Raw genomic sequence first — 17,912 nt, 5'->3', positions numbered from 1 at the left:
GTTTTCACAGATTGTTCCTCTGGATGTAAACATTGTGTGCCCTCTGCTGTCAGGGCCACTCGGTGGAGCAAATAGGCGCCATGATGATCCTCGATACAGTTCAAGAAATAATGTTATAAATTTGTACAAGACAGCGTGTCAGGGCCATTGAAGAAAAAAAAGGAAGAGTAAATTTCTGCCAAAGGCCTCAGAAATTTTGAGATTAATTTTCAGAAAAAGCAAGGTCATTTCTGAGTTTGGATAGTTCTAAATGTTTTAGAAAAAACTCAGCAATTTTGAGATCTCAAGAAATGTTCAAGAAAAAAACAAAGTTTGAAAAGGGGAAGGTTTTCTGGAAAAACCTTTAAAAAAATGTAGATACATTTTTGGATACTTTGTCCTAATGTTCTAGAAAAAAACAACACAACAACTCAGAAATGTTGAGATTAATCTCAGAAGTTTTCTGTTTTAAAAAAGGACATCTCTGAGCTTGAACAGTCAACAATTGGCTTGAAAAAGTTCAGACATTTTGAGATTAAGCTGAGGAGTTGGAGGAAAAAACAATTTTTAAATTTTTTTTCCAAGTTTTTCTAGCAAATTTGAGCTGGATGATTTTGTGCCTTGAGATTATGTTTGTTGTGAATTGATGTGACATAAATCCACTGAATTAAGCTGATTTAAATGCTTGCGTGGTGTTCACAAATAAGCCATTTTAGGCTAAAACTGATCCAACAAATTATTAAATTCTCTCGAGTTGCAAGTTTTCCCACTAGTTTGCAAATGAAGACATGAAACACTTTGTGAAACTTTTAAATGATCTGTTTATTTTGTGCCTTTTTTTATCTTCAATTTAACATTTGACAACACAAACATTTGTAAGTTTTAATAAGAAAAGCCTGTCTTTAACATTTGACAACACAAACATCTGTGTTTTAATAAGAAAAGCCCGTCTTTCAACGACAACAAGCGCCACATATTTGAAGTAATAACTAGATTCCGTTTCTACATGGCGGTTCTTCAGTCAACGTACCCGCCGACAGACGCCATGACCTCATACAGATTGGACACCTGAAACAGAGACATCATCCGTTCCCTGTCTTATCTTGAATGTTTTTTTGGGGGGCAGACTAAACAAAGAGAACGTTTGGCAATGAAAGCACTTTACCTTTTTTGGTTTCCCAACTCTGAAGTTTTTGAGCTTGTACACAGTGACCTCACCCCGACTGTCCCCAACCAAAATGCTGTTTGAGCCTTTGGCAAACAGCAAGGACGACAGCGTCACGCCGGGCTTGGCGTGGTGTATCACAGTGGGCCGCATGCTAGACGAAAAGGGTTTGCTTAGTCACTGTTTGGCCGCAAATCGACATGAAACAGAACTGAACACGCAGCCCAGCGGAACGCTGGAGTGACTCACATGCTTTGGCAGAGGTCCCAGACCTCCACACGCTGCCTGTAGATGGCTGCAAACACCGTGCCACAGTTTGGGGACCACTTGACGCTGTCCACTATGCTCTGCACTGACGTGAAGCTCATTTTGGGGTTCAGCGTGTCCACCTTCCACAGCTGAATCGTCCCGTCTGAAGAGCTGCTCAGGAACACGTCTGAATAAATAGGCGACCACTCGATATGCGTCACTGGGGACTGCAGGAGAGGAACGAGTGAGCAACACTGTTTTTCAGTTTTTTTCAGTTTATATTTACACATGCACAAGTCTGGAATTTTTGTTTTGTTTTGCTGTTTAGCTACACAGACTCAAAATGGAGCTAAATCTTTTTAAAAGAAAAAAAGTCACATATTTACGGAAAAGGATTCGGGCAGCTGAAAAAAAGGAGAAAACAAATTCTTACTCTGAACTAAAAATTCTGAGTTTAAAGGCTGAATTTTGAGACCAAAGTCAAATTTTTTTTAAATTAAAGTCAGAATTTCTGAGATTAAAAACAGAATTTTGAGACTGAAGTCAGAAATTTTGAAACTAAAGCCAACATTTTGAGGTTAAATCTGAATTTTTGAGATTAAAGTCAGAATATTTTAAATTAAACTCAGAAACTTTTAGATTAATCTTAGAATTTTCACTTTAAAGTCAGAATTCTTTAGATTAAAGCCAACATTTTGAGATTAAATCAGAATTTGTTTAGGTTAAATTCAGAAACTTTTTGATTAAAGTCAGAATTCTGAGTTTAGTTTCAAAATTCTGATTTTAATCTGAGAATTCTGACTCATAGCCCCATTGCTATACAGCAAAACTCTACTAACTCAAGCAGCCACTGTAGATAGTTTTCTGCTTGGAAATAAATGAAATTAAAAAAAACTACCCATAAACCCTCAAGAGGAAATTCTGGACTAACTGCGTGTACAAAAGTCACAGAACAGAAAATGAAGATATTACGACATTTACCTTTGAAATAGAGGTCAGTAAAAACTTACAGGGTGTTTACAGTATGTGTCCAGAAAATGATCGCTGTTGGACAGAGAGCACTTGTGCATGCTGCCGTCCCACGTTCCGATCACATAGATCCCAGTGTCCTGCAGCGCCATGTGGAAAAGAGTTTAAGATTTTTATTAACATAAAAGTAGGAGACAGATAAATGAACACTGAGTTTAAGATGTATTAATAGTTCTGATGATTAAAGAGAGATGGAGTTTGATAAAGAAAGGAAAATCTTTATTGTTTGCACAAAAAAACAGGTATGGATGAATTAAGTGACACAGTTCAATAAATGAATACATTTATACTTTGTAAAATGTGTGATAAAAGCTTTAAATAAATATATACTACTTAGTATAATGTGTAAGCATGTAATCAACATGCATTAAATCAAAAGATTCATTTATTTAAGCAAATTCTGTTTAGTGCAGCAGTGGTCCTGTTTTCATTAAATAAGTAACATGTATTGATGATAATTCCAGACAAATGGATTAGCTTAGTTTCTGAATTAAATAAAACTTTCTCTTGCTTATTCATCAGATTGTAGCACTTTGGCACTTTCAGGAGCACAGTAAATAAATGATTTTTGCTCATTTTCTTGAGCCAACTTACGTCTGGCTGGAAGTCAATGCAAAGAATAGCGGTCAGTGGAAGCAGCACATTTTCAGTCTTCGGCTGGCCTCCTGCAGTGCTCTGTCTACGACCTGATGATCTTTTCAAGATCATCAAGTCTGGGAAAACATGCATTTTTTAATTTTTTTAAAGAAAACAAAGATATCGATGTTGTGATCATTAAAACAGAGCTGGGCTTTATCAGTAAATCTGCATTTCATGAGGTTTTGTTTTTTTTATATATATATTTTCCCAGGTATTCATGTAAAAGTAGATGACTGTGTCTTACATAGTTTACATTTTACTGTATTTAGCCTCTTTCAAAAAACATACCCATCAGAAATCTGCAAAGATGAGGCGCTTCTGAGCTCGTTCATAACCGATAGCTGCGTTTCCATCGGAAATGTTCGCAAAACGTTTTCTACATTCCGCTAACGTTAGAAGAAACACAATTTCAAAATTGCTGTGTTTCAATTAAATGAAAAACACAGTTAAAGTCTCATGTGAGTACGTTTGCTCATGTCATTAACAAACATGCCGCGCCATCATACTCCTACCACTTCCTGTTGTCCTCTTCTTCTTCTTTTCTCAGAGAAAAGAAGAAGAGGGGCAGCGGTGATATATTCTCACACAGCAGAAACTGCTTGATAGACTTTATTTCCATTCAATGCACTGATTTTTTATAGAAATTAAAGTGTAAATTTGGATAATAGAACATTGTCAATGCTGTATTATGTGGCTGCTTTAAATAACAAAAAGATTGCACTGACAAAACAAAGCTTAGATAGTAAAGATTACACTCCCGTGCTTTGAGCCTGTAGTCTGTGTGGGGTTTATTACCTACGCAGTTGAAACCATTGTGCAGGATGAGCCACTTGGTAATCCTGCCATCTCCTGATACGGACACTAGAACTTCTTCTCGTTCTTCCCCCGATAGCTGCAGCTGTTGTTTGGTCCAGGTGACCTGCCACACCGGTTGCGTGTGTCTCTTAGCACAGTCACTACGAAAGAAAACAGTAAAAAAAAATGTATTAATAAATAATCAGTCCTTAACTTTTCACAGCTGATAGTCTGTTAGATTTGGTGTCAAATGATCCAAGCTAATTGAAAAACATGTTCACCTCTTTGCCTGTGGTGGCGCTGCACCAAGAACCAATGAAGGAAACGACATGAAGAAGACACTGAGCACAACTTCCTTCTTCACCAAATGTAAAACGGAGTGGCGTCAAATTGTAGGATTTCTCATTCGTCTTTGGTAAAAGACCGAGATCTATTTCTCCCGCTAGCAATAGACTTTTGCGTTTGTTTTGACTGTATTTACCCAGAATGCCCAGCGCCACTCCCTTTGGAGGGGTCTTTAGTCCATTTGGCACCAAAGTTCACATCAACCGAACTAAGATCGAGGTTTTTAGGTGGACCAGAGTTCGATTTTTTGGTCAGCATGACAGTTATTAACACCTCACTAAACAAACCGGACTGTCTAGGCAAACAAACTCTTGTATTTGCGGCGTTCACATACAGGGGCTCTCTGCTACGCTACAGCTGCTTCACCACAGCACAGCCTGCTACGAATGCAAAGGATAGTTAGCGTTTCCACCGATGACGACGGATCAATAGTTTTCCTGTAATGTTAAGTTCTTTCTCTGACATTAACACATTTTCCAGTGCATACATAAGCATGATTGACAGCAATAAGACACTCCCCCCGGCTCTGATTGGTTGTTTTTGATGGATATCTATGCATTTCTGCAGACCCCAGAAGTAGCACTGTGAGGTTAATCTTTTCTCAGACCATCTGTCTCACGTCAGACTGTCATGACATGGTGACAGTTTGAAAAAAATCTGGAAAAAAGCATATTTTTGTAAAAGTTGCATACCGCAGCTTTAATGTTCTCATGTTTTAACACCCTTCGCAGCGTGGCTCTCACCGGCTGTTGGCGATGCACGCCATGTCGTCTCCGACCTGAACGTTGTAGATGGCGACAGAGCCGTCGTACATCCCTACAGCCAGATGGCTGGGGTTGCTGGAAGAGAACTCCAGGCACGTCACACTGCTATGGCAGGAAAACACTCGCTCTGACCACTGTGCGTGAAACACAAATTTAAGTAAGGAGGGTTTTTCTTTTTTCCTATGACAGAAAAAAAATATTGAATTTATTGTTACACTAACAGAAACATACCATAAGGTTTTTTAGAGACCAGCAGCAAATGAGACCTGGTTGTGGGTTGCCTGAGGACCCGATTCCGTAGCCTACTGCCAGGATGTCCTTACAGAGAGTTGTCAACAATGTTTGGTTTTATCTCTTTAAACCATTATCTTCTTCACTTATTTGGGAATTGGTTGAATAAAGACAAGAATCTACAGCATGAAATTAAGAGAATAACTGTTGGTGATCAGATTTTTTGTTTTCAAAGTGTGGCTGTGTTACTGAGTTCTTCTTGTTCCATGTCATGCAGGTGATGTTGTGTCCTCTGGTCAGGGGGATGACGAAGGTCCAGAGAGGCTCCAAGATTGGCGTTAAATAGTGGTCTTTCTCCTCTGTAATCCGTTCAACCGAGCCAGGTCGGACCTCGCTGTCCGGGTCTTAAACAGCCAACATAATTACTCTGCATACGGTTTCATGCACCACACTAATTACATGCTTAGATGTTCTGTGCAACGTGAGTCAAGACAAACGAATTGTCGAACATTTGACAAAGAAGCAAAGTTTTAATTTTTAACCGTATTCCTAACAGGGAAGTCGCAAACAGGTCACACAACATGCTCTAAGCAAGACCAAGGAGAGCACCAACTGAGTTTCCATTACAAATGTGCGCGAAACTTTGTTGATGTTCTGCTATCGTCGAAACAACTAAATTTACCAATTGCGGTGTCTTTACTAAATAAGAAGAACAGTTCAAATCACATGAATAAGTTTGCTAACGTGACAAGTCATTCAAAAACATGAGGCGACATCATCCACCTAACACTTCCTGGCGTCTTCTTCATCCTTTTCGGCAACACACGACTTGTGTGGTGCAAAAAAAAATGTTTCGATACGGCCGAAAAGCCACTTCCTCCTAAAACTTTTTGTCGAAAAAGGGGAGGTGTTTTTTTCCCCCAAAATTGCAGTGTTTCCATTAAATAAATTTATCTTGGAAATTCCAATTTGCGCAGTTTTAAGGTCAATTGAAACACATCTACATACAGGCTTACTGAGCTTACCTTTCAGGACACGCAGCCCTCTGAAGGCAGCCAGCTTAGACTGAAAAATGTTCATCACTATCACTCTCTCCATTATCAATGCGCTGCTCATGAAAGCTTCCAACGACAGGATATTTTCCAAGTTTGACTCAGTTTTTAACTTGACCAGATCAGCGTCCGTCTCTGCCGCCGAGCTGACGCCACTGTCTGTGGAAATGACACATAAAAAGAAAATTAAAAATAATTTTCATACATAAGGCAAAAACGTGTGACTCAAACCGGACCCAAACAAATGTCAAATGAACAAGTGGCATGAATGTTCTTTATTAATATTGTTATATTAGAACAGACTTTCATCTAATTTATTTGGATTTTATGTGGTAGACCAGCACAGTTAATTTCTTGTGAAGGTGGAATAGAAGGAAACATTCATGTTTTTGTTTTCAAAAGTAAAAGTCTGAAACATATGGTTTATGTTTGCGTAAACACAAAGAAAAAAAAAAAGAGAACAATTTTTGACTTTTGAAACTCCGACATATCCTTGTTTTTTCTTGAAAATTTCTGAGATTAATCCCAAAACTTCTGCGTTTTTCTCTTACAAATTTTCGACTTTTGGAGCTCAATTATTTCCCTGTTTGTTCTAGAAAAATTTGAAGATTAATCTGAAAATTTCTGAGTTTTTTGACATCTACGCATTTTTTTTCTTTCTTTCTATAATGACAAAAATCTGCTTCATACGAGACCTATAAACTGTGGAGTGGCCACCAGGGGGTGCTAGGCGGACTTCAGAAAGTTAGAAGAAAGATGATGAAAAACATGCAAAAAATGTATATATTTTAAATAATGAATGTTTAATTATACATCTTTATTATGTTGAATTTGTTTTCAATCCTAACAGAATAAGTTAAAATTGTAAAATAATAATATAAAAACCTAACATCCAACTCAATACAGTCTTTCTATTTCTGATAACTGCACAGTATTTTCATGTTATAATCTTGTACAGGGTATTATCAGTATGATTAATCTTGTTTTTTATAGAGAAGAGATGATTTTGTTCCTTTTGCTGAAATACATAATCGTCAAAATGAAGAGAAATATTAACTCGAGCTACATCCCCGTTTGGGTGCCGAGTGTATTCTCGAGTTTGACCTTTTGAATTAAAACAAGTGAATTTCTTCATTACATTTTGCATATTTTAGAAAAGCAAATGTCAAGGATTGGGAGCACAGCAAGAAGTAAGCCTGATTTTCACTGAAACTGTTACCCGTTTCCCCGCTCATGGTTACTTCTGAAATGTCTTGCTCATTGTTGGTGCTCATGAGATAATCCATCCGCTCAGATTCCCGGGTTTCCCTATTTTCAGTCGACATAGAGAACGAATCATATATGTCCCAGGTAGTAGCCATTGTGCCTGTAAGCATGAACACAACACATAATTTATTTATTTTTTGTTGACCTTCCAAGTCAAACAAATCCAAAATCAGACATAAACAACACAAAACACTTTTGCGGTGTTTTGTGTCAACTCTCACCCTTATTGACACTGTTGTTCCTGTGGGTCTGGGTGTATTTGCATTTATGCTCCCCGACAAGTGTCTGAGATGATCGCTCTAAAAAATTATCACTGCCTATTTTACTACTGCAAAACTCGGCGTAGTCGCGGTTTCTCTGTCTGCAACAGGAGAGCAAAAAGGAAAAAAAAGGGGATTTTAGCCTCATAAGTTCCACTTCAAGTTCACGATCTCGCTTCAGATGCGCTCACTTCACCGCGTCTGCGTCCTCAGCATCTTCTGAGATGACGATGGGGGGCAGGTCCAGCAGTGAGATGGTGTCCGTTTCGGTGAGGATGATGTCGAATCCCTTAGCCATAGGCTTCAGTGGTAATTCTGAAAGCAACGGGAGCACGAAATGGATTATTTACAGAAAACTGAACGACTGCAAAAACACCGAATTCCGTCAAATCGAGGCTAAAAAAATCCCACCTGTTTAGAGCTGCCTTTAATTAGTAAGTAAGTGAAACACTGATTTGCATATTTCATGTTCAATTGTTTGATTATGTTGATGTTGGCGTTTGACAAAATGGCAGGCCTGTTGCTTGTTTGGACGAGCGACAGTAATACATCGTTACTGATGCGTCGCTATAGACACGCGATCGATATCAATAGATGATACGTCTGATAGAATTTTCAGTAATTCCACTGAACTCTAAGCTGGAACCGCACAGCATTCTGGGAGATGTAGGCAGAGAAAAGAGCTTTAGTCACTCAATCTCTCAGAGCCGGCTGAGCAAGGTTGTTGGCGTCAACTCACTCGCTCCTCTTTGATTGCCTAGCAACAACTTGTTGAACTGAAGAAGGTGGTAAAACCTTCTTCATGAGTGAAGAAGATTTTACCACATTTCTTCATGAGAGCTTAAAACAATAAAACTACAATGTGGAATGAAAACTGTAGGAAAAAGATTAATAATTATAGACATCATTATATATTTTGTATTTGTATATATTTTGTGGATGTTTTTATGACATAAAGCACTTTGAACTGCATTTTTACTGAGATGTGCTATATGAACAAACCTGACTGACTTTTGCAGACTCTGAAAAAAACCCTGCTCTGATTTCCACCAAAATGGCACATGTATAGGAAATGTAGTCTGCCGTCAATTTGATACATTGTTTATGCTTTTAATCGCTTGGAATTTTTTTTTATTTTTGTAAATAAACACTGATTTCCTATTTATTCATCAGCAAAACTGATATCCAAATTTAAAATAGAAACACCAAATCCGACCTAATCTACTTGTCTTGAGGGCAACAACTCAAGTCAAAGAATTTACACTGGGCATTCGTTCAATATGTACAGCAAAAAAAATAAAATAAAATAAAAATTATAGCAACCACCATAAGCAGCATATGTGCTGGGTAGAGGAAAACTATCGTCGATTATGCTGCTTCTTGAGAGAACACCAGATTCCATGGGCATGCTGGTAAATGAGCTGCCAATCAACCTGCAATTCACACAAACAGAAAGAGTTTAAGTATTGGAATATTTACTGTTAAAAAAAAAAGACCCATAGAAACACTATTTGAAAGCATGGCGTACTGAACTCCATATGCCATACATCATTTCACATAGAAACATTATGACAGATTCAAAACCTGGGACCAAATTTGCAAAGTTAAAGTTGATCAGTCAAAAAATCAATAATCAATCTTTTTCAAAAGCCTCTCAGCGACCACAGCTTGATTCGAAAGAAAACCTGTGGGGTGCGATGAATAGAAGAGAGCAAGGAAGGACACAAGACTTTAATTTTTTGGAGAAATGCAGAGAAACTGTCCAAAAAAAATTAATGTCCATAAATTTCTCTCCATGGATGCTTCGGCCGTGTGGAATGCTCTAGTAGACTTACTGGCAAAGGATGGTTATGAAAAGTGTCAAATTATTTCATTTCACTATGGTGGACTGTTTCCCTACTGAATATTTGTATATTCCAATAAAAGACAGTGACATTGATACAATTAAACTTTTTTTTTTTTTTGAAAGCTTTTAAAACATTTTTATTAGGTGTCCCAATAAACATGGAGGGACACGACACGTACGGCTTGTGTGTTTGAATGTCATCGTACCTGGACGAAACCGCATCAGTGGGTAGAAAGGACTTGAAAATCGATGATTCGGTTTTGAAGAGGACTTCCTCCAGAGATGTTTTTTCACGTGTTTTGGAGTCCAGGTCGTCAGCGACGGCAACCAAGGGTAGAGGAGTGACATCTCTCCCTTCAGAATCAAACACCTGGAGCAACACAACGCAAAGCCACACACATTTGTAAAAATGTAGTTGAGTTTTGGAGCAAGGTTTTTGGGTTAATTTCAGGGGGGCTTTTTTTTTGTAATAATTTGAGATTTTTTTTTAAAGTTCATGAAAACTTTTATTCAAATAATTTGGTTTTTTGTTTTCAAGGTTTTTTTGGTCTCTTACGGCCTTTACAACTACTTCTGTTTTTCAACAAGGTGCAAAAACAACCCTTAAGAAAAAATTTGGACCAGATTGAAATTATAGTTTCACAAAAGCTGCAATTCCTTTACAACATAATTGCACAATTTTCTAAGTTGAAATCACCACTCATTGGAATATGTGCCAGTTTTTCTAGCTGTGATTATCATCTTCCAATTTTGGTGGCATTTTGGGAAAAGTAGTATGCTGGTATCCTGTAACTGGAGCCCATCTGTTTATTTTAACATCCAATATGTCAACCAATTTAGAGATGGTATTTATCATCATTCCTCATCTCAAACCAGTTACTATTCTCCTTCAACCTCTGACACCGACAACACATTTTGCACACAACTCTTTGGATATTCTCTTTTTTGAATCAGTCTCTGATGTAGCATATGCCACGATTCGAAAGAAAACCTGTGGAAAGAAAAACAACCACGAGAAAAAAAAAAACATTGGTATTGGAATAACTATTTTGACAGAAAACAGTGACATTTACTTGAATGAATAATAAAAATGTAAAGAGAAAAGTTAGGTTTGTGTACCCGAATTCCTTTGCTGCTAGTCTGAGGACCGGGATCTTTCTGCTGGAATAGAAAACCTGAAGACCTCCTTCGTCGCCTTAGCTGCTCTTTGGATCTATGTATTCCTGATGAGCTACAAGAAAGCCAAAGACAGGACTTGGTTAGCCAATCTAATTAGCTCACGGCTCTTTCATTAGCTAACCTAATTAGCAACCCTTAGTTTTGGGTATCTACAGCGAGAACAATACTTACAGTTATGCAACAATAGCAGTATAGTAAATGTTTTTCAAACTTACGAACTAGGCAGTAGATGTTGCCTTCTCTCTCCTTCCTTCACCGTTGGCTTATTACTGCCAGCAACCTCCACCATTGAAACCCTCCTCATTTTCAAGCTTTTTCGGGACGTTTGAATCAGTTTGAACTAACTGAATCAAATCTTGTCTAATCTTCATACTGCATAGCAACTGCAGAATTCTCGCTACACTTGTCAGTTAACGACAATTAACTGTAAAAGAAAAAGAAAAAAAACTACGAATACTAGACCGACCTCAATTGCTTCGTTTCCATCGGTGTAAATGAGTTTGTCTTTGTTAATGGAGAAACTCTTGGAAAAAGACCCAAAGAACAGAGTTAGGTCCAGGAACATCTGCTGTCCTGTGATGGACAACGGACAACAGTCCATCACAATAACGTTAACGTTAGAGCATGTTGTTGTTAACGTGCTCTAACATTCATTTGTATTTATAAAAGCCCACTTTCCAGACGCAGTCTGGTCCCATCACACAGCCTGTATTCATGTTTACGGTGTCCATGACTGAATAAATCTTCTCTCTTAGCGCCATCTACTGGGCAAGACGAGAGATCTGCTGTTTACAGTCTTCATCCTATTTCTATGATGGTAAATTCCCGCACGTTTTGGACTGGTTTTGACTCAAACATAATATGTGGTGTAGCTGTCCTGTTTCGGGTGCTCAAATTTCCCACAGAAGCAAATGCACCTCTTTGAAGAGGTCTACGACTACGTTAGGCTGATGAGTTTCACCTGAGGACGTGACGTTCAAAACAAGGACACCGTGGAAACTGGAGAGCACACAGTTTGGTACTTTGGAAAAAAAAAAAAAAAACACCAGGAGGAAGGGGCACGTTTACAAATAAAACTGAACAGATAATCTTTCTTTAAAAATTTTACGGTGCAGGTAAATCTACCACCGACTATAGCACCAAGTTAGTGCGGGGCAGAATTCCCGGTGGCGTTGCAGTGCTGTGGCATAGAAGATATGATCAGCTGATTAAAGTGATCAGACTGGACGCTTATTGGGCTATAGGACTCGAGTTCAGTTTTGGAAATAAAAAGTTCCTTATATTGAATATATATACACCTTATGAAAACCCAGAGAATGAAGATAAATATCTTAATAGGCTGGCATATGTTGTGTTGTTTATCCAGGGCAATCCATCCACTTGTTTTTTCATTGTGGGTGATATGAATGCTGATGTAACAGATTGTAAATCCTTGTTTGCCAATCACCTAAAACAGTTTTGTTCCACCAATGAGTTGATTCTCTCTAGCAGTATACTTTTGCCTGTTGACAGCTACACTTACATCAGTGAAGCATGGCACACAACATCATGGTTAGACCACTGTATCTGCACTGAAGATGCACATGACTCTTTAGAGACCATCAGGAATAATTATGAATTTGCAACATCTGATCATATTCCCTTTTCATTGTCTATAAAAATGGGCAATTTACCAGACCTTTTGCCCATGAATAATGATACACAAGAAAAAATATATTGCGACAATTTGACTGAGCAGGATATCAATTTGTTCTTGCTCCACTCTGAAGTCCTGTTGAATTATATTGTTTTACCAAAAAGTGCAGTTACATGTTTAGACAAACTGTAAAAATGAACAACATGGCAAAGAGTTCTGCTCACTATATGAGAAGGTTATAGAATCCCTTCTTATTTCAGGTAGGTCTTTGAATCAAACTAAAAAACATAAAGCAAAGCTAGGATGGAATGATTATGCTAAAGAGCTTCATACAGAGGCCAGAAGGGCTTTCAGACTGTGGGCTGAATCAGGCAAACCTAAACATGGTCCTGTATTTGACTACAAGAAGAGATCAAATGCTAATTTAAATATGCCTTATGGTTTATTAAGAGGAATGAAAATGTGCTTAAATCAGAGTCACTAGCAAGAAAATTACAACTCAACAGTCCTTCTGAATTTTGTTAAGAAATAAAAAGTTAATCTAAAAGCATCCTTGCCAACGAATATTGGCAGCATTTTATCTCCTTGCCTTTTAAACCTGTATATGTTGGGTTCTGCAGGGGAGTGTTTTCTCTACTTTCTCAGGGTGGCAGGCTGATGGGATCCAGCTGGTGCTCATCATCTCCAATCAGCAAGGGCCTTAAATAGGAGTGGCTTCCTGGAAGAAGATGCCAGATGGTTCCGCTTCTTCAGTGGTACACTCTAGCTCTTAGTGCTGTGTCTCAAGAGATGGAAGACACCTCTTCCATCTCTTCCTTCCTCCTAGAACCAGCTCTGACCTCTCTCTGAGAGTCTGATCCACCTGATCCTTGCTGTTCTGCTAGGCCTAGCCCTTGGATTCCTCCACAACCACCACCCTGCTGCTGCCTGTCCACCCTGAGTTACCTGCTGGAACTCCTCCACCTGGAAACCCCCTCACTGCCCCAACTGCTGTACCCTCCTCCGCTCATCTGAACCCTCCAACCGTAAGCCTTCACCAGGTCACACCATCACTCCTGTCATTATTCCTCTGTCTAACCACTCACCCATTTCTCAGTTCCTCCTCTGGCCTGGTTCCTCCCTGCTGCCGCTGGTCTACACCTCTCCATCCTTCGCCCCCATTATTGTTCAATAAATCTGTTAAACTGAGTTTGGTGTCTGTAGTTGTTGCTTGCCTTTGAGTCCTGGTACTTCACATTATGACAGTATATGGATGATTATCTAAGCTGCTGAATCAATGTAGGACTGGCTGTCGGGTTGGTAATCAAACCATCAACCACCAGATGTACGCTGACAATCTTGTGATATTCTGTCCATATTGTGCTGGTCTGTAGCAACTGTTAAGGGTTTGATCTCAGTATGGGTTACAGCATGACATTAAATACAATGCAAAAAAGAGCAACATCATGATTGTCAAGAGCAAAGAAGACAATCTTTTCCTGACTTCACCCTGTCTGGCAGCATCCTCCAGGTCACTGATGAGGTCAAATATTTGGGACATTACATCAGCACTGATCTGTCTGATGATAAAGACATTTACAGGAAGCGTTGTACTCAATATGTACAAGCTAATTTTCTTCGGAAGTTCTCCATGTGCTCGGCGTCTGTCAAAATTGCACTTTTTAAATCATACTGTACTCCAATGTATACAGCCCACCTGTGGCGGCGTTACAGGAAAAGCAGTATGAATAAACTTCAGGTCGCTTATAATGATGGCATGAGGATGCTGCTTACGGTGACGCGATGAAGTAGTGCCAGTCAAATGTTTGTGAATGCCAATGTACCAACCTGCGCTGCTGGGCTTCGAAACATTTTGCACAGATGTGTAGATTAACAGACTCTGCAAACAGCATCATTCAGACTTTGACCAATCCTGTTCAAAGCTCAGTGAGATTCTTCTCCAGTTTGTGGAATCACTGGTGCATTCAGTGATTGAATATTTCATTATATATTTTTTATTTTTCTTCTTTTCATTGCTTTTGTTTTGTCTCTTTATGGACCATAATTGTGTCTAAATAAAGAGGATTGATTGATTTCACTAGGCTGGCTGCACAGTGAGCCACTAGATTAAATTGTTGGAGAAACCAGATGAGAAGTTGCTATCCGGAGGACTAAGCAGTCGGGAGACCAGGTGAGCTGACTGACAACTATATTTTTAGGCGCCTGACAATAAGAAAATTCATTATATTGTAATTTTTTATTTTTTTTGCAGCAAAGGTTAAATGCTACCACTGTAAACTATAGTGTCTGATTATCAACATGTTAGCTTAGTTAACTTAGCTACAGGCCCGTGTTGGCTTCCATTTCACCTGCATAATATCAGTCAAGAAAAAATGTTTAGCAAGATATTCATATATTTAACTTGACCCTGTAACTTTTGCCATCCTTAAATGATTCAGTCAATATCTGCGCTATTCTTCCTTGGCTCCCTGTCCCGCTAAAAAAGGTGAGCAACACTGCCAGTTAGCATGGCTGCAGAAAGTCTGGGGATTTTTTCTCTTGCTATTTTTACCATCACATAACAAAACTAAACTATTCAATATTGAGAAAAATTAGACCTTATTGCAGACTCGAAGTCCAAATAACATAAAAGAACAATCAATAAAATAAAGATAAAATACAAAAAAGGCATTAATACAATGTTTCCAAAATACAGATGAGTATTTTACTTTACTCAACAGCAAGATAATTTCATTACTAGACTCGTTTAATTGGAAAATAAATTCATACCTGTGCTTTCTAAAACAGCCATCAAAGCACTGACATTGCTGGCATAAATAAGGGCAAATCCATAATATATCAATCATGTTAATGTACAATATGTACTGTTTTATGTAAACAAGGTAAAAGCCAAGTACATTTAAAGTGACAGTAGGTAACTTAAAAAATTAAATTTTTAAAAAATGTATAAAACTCTGATAGTATAACATGAAGAAATTGAGCCCCTCTGCGTCCTTCCTGCAGGTCCTACTGCCATCTGCAGAAATGCATCGCTCCAGGTCAGAAACAACCAATCAGAGCCAGGAGGAGGGGCTTGGTGTTGTCAATCATCCCTGTCTACGCCTAAGACGTTTTATGTCACCTCACCAATAAGGCAAGAACATCAAACAGGCAACATAGGTGATTAAATATCAACACAATAACTTACTAATTATGCTTTAATCTTTTGCAAAGGAAACAAGACAAAATGACCAAAACATAGATTGAACAAAACGGAGGATTCATACTTTTGGAAACTTTTCTTTAACTAACTAAACAGAAAATAAATAAATATACACAATAACATCAGGAAGAAAGAGATTAGTAGAGGGCAACTAGAATAGTAGTTATAAGAATTAAGTCAAAAGAAACAAGGAAATAGGCTGCATAATGAGTTAAATTGTTTGTTACTGGCTACTGGCTCCTTGGTTGCCTGTCCTCTCCCACCCACCTTCTTTCCATCCACGTTCTGTTGGATTTCTTTAAAAATAAAAGCCACTAGTAGCAAAAAAAAAAGTGAAGTTCATGTTATGTTAGGACAGGAGACAAGATGTTTCCATCCCTGAAAGTATGATGCATAGAATCACATAGTAAGTAATCACATACTGTAAACATAATAAAAACATGCTTTATCTGTGGCATTGTTCATTAAAATGGCACATTTCTAATGTATTAAAATTAAAAACGATAGGGGCACTTAATGATATTAGCAATTAGGTAATCCATTCAGCAAGCACTTTTACTTTTAATACTTAAGTATTTTTAAAAGCCAGTACTTTTTTTACTTTTACTTAAGTACAAATGCTAATGTGGTAGTTTTACTTTTACTTGAGTACATTTTTGTCTGTGTATTTGTACTTTTACTTAAGTACATTTTTTGAGTACTTTCTCCACCACTGGTTAAAATAAACTTGAGGGTTATTCTCACCTCAAGTAAATTAGCACACGGGGGACGCAGTCTGTTACTCCAATTTCTCTCAGCTTATGAGAAACTGCAGAGCAACTGGCAGCTCAGAGTTCCCATGCACCACATACCGGTGAAACACCGTTACTGCACCCATCATCTTTAACCCCTGTTAACAAGTAAATTATTATTATTATTATTATTATTATTATTATGATTATTATCATCATAACCCCATAAACATTTAAATGCTCCTTTTTTAAACTTTTTTTTCACACACCAGTGGGCATCACAAGAGGTTTGTTTGACTCATAGACCGGCCCAGGTCATGTTGTGGTTCTCCTGACATTTGCTCTATGCCTGTTAGGAGATGGAACCCAAATAACAAATAAAAATGGGTGGGCGGTAAGTGGAGGGGCCAATGGTTCCCTGGCCCCTCCTGTTAAGCTGCGCAAATCACTGCCAGTTCAGACTTGCGGGAATAATGCATTTAGTGGCCACAGATTAATTTTTTTTTCAGAGCGCATGCTCACTGCGTGCTATTTTTACCCTTAGCAACAGTTGCCATGCTGCTGACAATGATGTCATCAGCATGACGTCAAATGATGTATGTGTCATGAGGCCCTTCTGAGGATGACTTTATGACGTCATAGAGTCCATGACATCACCAACTGATCAGTTAATTCTCTGATCAGTTACCACAAATCAGTTAACAAGTCAGTCAACTCGAGATTCATTTGGACGTTTTAGCTCAGCACAATAAAGATGAACGACGAAAGCCCACAGAGAGAAATGGATGTGAAACCTAAGGTTTCTTTTTGGACGAAAGTGAAAAAGACATTGTCCAGCAAAGTTCATCCTGGTCAAAGAAGCCCAGATTACAAAAAGAGAAACTTTCTCAGTGAACTTTTGTGGGAAGTGATTGAAAAGGCTGCAGATGGACCAACTCTGCATCTTGTCCGACAAGTCTTTGAGGAACAACATAGCAAAATTTTGATCTTACTTTTGAGAAAAACTGGAGATATAAATGTGAATGTACTCTCTGAGGTTTCAGAAGAGCTTGGTGAAAGGATTTTCCAGAGTCTTGCGAGAGATGCATTCCACTTTGCCAGTGGACTGCATTTAATCGCACTAGTGGAACACCCAGAAGGACACCAAGTCATCGTGGAAAAATTCAAAAAGCACCTGGAGAATCCTGTTCCTCCAAAGAAAATGTTAGCGTCTACCAAAAGAAAGATCCGAAAGACTTTTTTTCCAACTGAAGACTTGTACGCAGATGAAAACTGCCTGAGTGAAGATTATACTCAGGAAACCATGGACCCTGAACAATTTTTGAGGGACGCAAACAGGATGGGATTCAGACATGGAACAGAAGAAGAAAGGAGAGTTATGGTTCAAATATTCTTTGGAGATTGATTTACAAGTCCAGTTACAGATCTACCTATGGGCATTACAAAAGGAAGGACACCGAACCGGTCCAGAGAAAGCTTGCTCCAAAAATATGGAAAGAAGTCAAGGATATAGATTTTGTCTTTTATGACAAAATGGAAAAAAA

The 17,912-nt window shown here is 38.4% G+C and overlaps 1 protein-coding gene and 1 long non-coding RNA gene across 2 annotated transcripts; one reads left to right on the top strand and one right to left on the bottom strand.

Annotated features, from left to right (window-relative positions):
* Positions 1 to 776: 776 nt before the first annotated feature.
* Positions 777 to 11,456, bottom strand: LOC103465961 (dynein axonemal intermediate chain 4-like). Its single transcript, XM_081607788.1, has 17 exons — positions 11,015 to 11,456; positions 10,740 to 10,851; positions 9,827 to 9,990; positions 9,101 to 9,207; positions 7,966 to 8,089; positions 7,736 to 7,875; positions 7,468 to 7,614; positions 6,222 to 6,407; positions 5,446 to 5,600; positions 5,197 to 5,283; positions 4,945 to 5,099; positions 3,857 to 4,017; positions 3,017 to 3,135; positions 2,404 to 2,502; positions 1,394 to 1,620; positions 1,145 to 1,298; positions 777 to 1,047 (listed from the first exon to the last, which is right to left on the bottom strand). Exons 1-17 carry the CDS (start codon positions 11,101 to 11,103, stop codon positions 997 to 999), a joined length of 2,277 nt encoding a protein of 758 aa, XP_081463914.1. The 5' UTR covers positions 11,104 to 11,456; the 3' UTR covers positions 777 to 996.
* A 287-nt stretch (positions 11,457 to 11,743) lies between these two features.
* Positions 11,744 to 13,623, top strand: LOC145551928 (uncharacterized). Its single transcript, XR_014087809.1, has 2 exons — positions 11,744 to 13,460; positions 13,532 to 13,623. It is a non-coding gene; the product is annotated as an uncharacterized LOC145551928 (long non-coding RNA).
* The last annotated feature ends 4,289 nt before the right edge of the window (positions 13,624 to 17,912 follow it).

Source organism: Poecilia reticulata, chromosome 6, assembly GCF_904066995.2.
Source record: "Poecilia reticulata chromosome 6, P_reticulata-male-v2, whole genome shotgun sequence".
Taxonomy (NCBI): domain Eukaryota; kingdom Metazoa; phylum Chordata; class Actinopteri; order Cyprinodontiformes; family Poeciliidae; genus Poecilia; species Poecilia reticulata.
Note: the sequence above shows the minus strand (reverse complement) of the source record. Positions and strands in the feature narration are given on the sequence as shown.

Excerpts from the sequence above, each read along its gene's own strand:
- LOC103465961 (XM_081607788.1), bottom strand. The coding sequence starts at position 11,103 with ATGAGGAGGGTTTCAATGGTGGAGGTTGCTGGCAGTAATAAGCCAACG. Across the intron at positions 7,876-7,965 it reads GAGGACGCAGACGCGGTGAA|ACAGAGAAACCGCGACTACG; the intron begins GTGAGCGCATCT and ends CTCCTGTTGCAG. Across the intron at positions 1,299-1,393 it reads TGGGACCTCTGCCAAAGCAT|CATGCGGCCCACTGTGATAC; the intron begins GTGAGTCACTCC and ends CTTTTCGTCTAG.